At 37.6% G+C, this 1,494-nt stretch overlaps 1 protein-coding gene across 1 annotated transcript; it reads left to right on the forward strand.

The window, feature by feature from the left end:
• Positions 1-434: 434 nt before the first annotated feature.
• Positions 435-1,001, forward strand: LOC143623397 (uncharacterized). The gene has a single exon (XM_077094320.1). The coding sequence runs from the start codon at positions 435-437 to the stop codon at positions 999-1,001; it is 567 nt and encodes a 188-aa protein (XP_076950435.1).
• Positions 1,002-1,494: the final 493 nt, after the last annotated feature.

The following is a 1,494-nucleotide window of genomic DNA, read 5'->3' on the forward strand; positions in this document are numbered from 1 at the left end:
GTTATTCACAACGACCAGATCAAACAATTAACTTTTTTTCTATGTTTATTGAAAGCGGTTTTAGGGAGTTTACCATTGTACTTTTTTTTCTATGTTTATTTCTCCATTGAAATTCGTGGAGGCTCTGGAAAAAATTCATAGAAACTTTTAATGGGGCAGTTCGGGTGCTAGAAAAAAAATTAATTGGGTGGCTTGGGACTCGGTGGTTAAACCAAAGATGTATGGTGGGTTAGGTGTAGGTGGGCTCGGATTAATGAACTTGGCTTTAATAGCCAAATGGTGGTGGATATGGAAAATGGAAACGGAATCTTTATGGGTTAAGAGTTTAAAGGCTATCCATTCGACCTGTTTGCAACCGGACGATAAGATGGCAAAAATGTCAATTTGTGGGCCTTGGCAAAAAAATATCTAAAATTGATAAAAACTTTTCTGCCATGGGTCTAAATCTAAAATCTTTCTTTGTTAAGGAAGTGGGAAAGGGTAACCATACTAGATTCTGGATGGACGCATGGTTATGCAGGTTCTCCTTAAAAGAAGTTTTTCCTGATCTCTATAAGTTGGAGGCTATTAAAGGATGTCTTGTTCATGATAGAGTGTGTGTGAATGGTCAGGGGGTGGTCAATTTAGTTTGGGCTTGGTCTAAATTGAATCTGTCACAGGAAAATTTGATTGATATTGAGGATTTAAAAGAGATGGTTGTTTGCTTTTCCTTTCACCATGGCAAGGATGACAGATGGAAATGGTTAAAGAATTCATCGGGCATCTTCTCGGTGCAAAGTCTGAGAAGATGCATGGCTGATCATTTGTATGGGGACGGTTCTCCTATTGGTACATGGGAGTCTTGGATACCTATAAAGATTAATTGCTTTATTTGGAGACTTTTGCAAAAGTGGATCCCGGTTGCGGTAAATTTAATCGCTAGAGGGTTGAACTCGATACCTTCTGTTTGCTCAATGTGCAATTTAACAGCGGAGTCCACTGTACATGTTTTTCTTGAGTGACCAAGATCAAAAGAGGTGTGGAAGGCGATCTATCTTGGGTGTCGATAGGATTTAACGGGTTTAAACACTTTCGAGCAACTTCACAGGTTGCTAAGGAACCCAGAGACAAAGAAGGCAACCGAATTTTGCATTCCATTATTTTCTCAACTATTTGGTTCATTTGGAAACGTCAAAATGCTAGGATCTTCTTAAACGGGATTCTTTCTACTCAGTTCATAGTGGATGAGATTATGATAAATCTCTTTGGTTGGATAAAGCATAGATCAGCACATAAGAATATGGTTTGGTCGGTTTGGAAAGAAACTCCTCTTTCTTGTTTTATGGTTTAAAGGAAAGTTAAGGGTTGGTTTTACGTTTTTTATTTTGTGATTTGTGTAATGTTTTTTGGAATTTCCCCAATTACCTGCTGGAGGTTCCTTTTGTTTAATTGAATCTTGTTGTTGTTCAAAAAAAAATAACAACTAAAATGCAACGCTTATTTTACTTAAACCTG

The sequence above is a fragment of the Bidens hawaiensis genome, unplaced genomic scaffold, assembly GCF_021521415.1.
Source record: "Bidens hawaiensis isolate Kalapana, Puna unplaced genomic scaffold, B.hawaiensis_p1.1 tig00003430_1, whole genome shotgun sequence".
Classification (NCBI taxonomy): Eukaryota; Viridiplantae; Streptophyta; class Magnoliopsida; order Asterales; family Asteraceae; genus Bidens; species Bidens hawaiensis.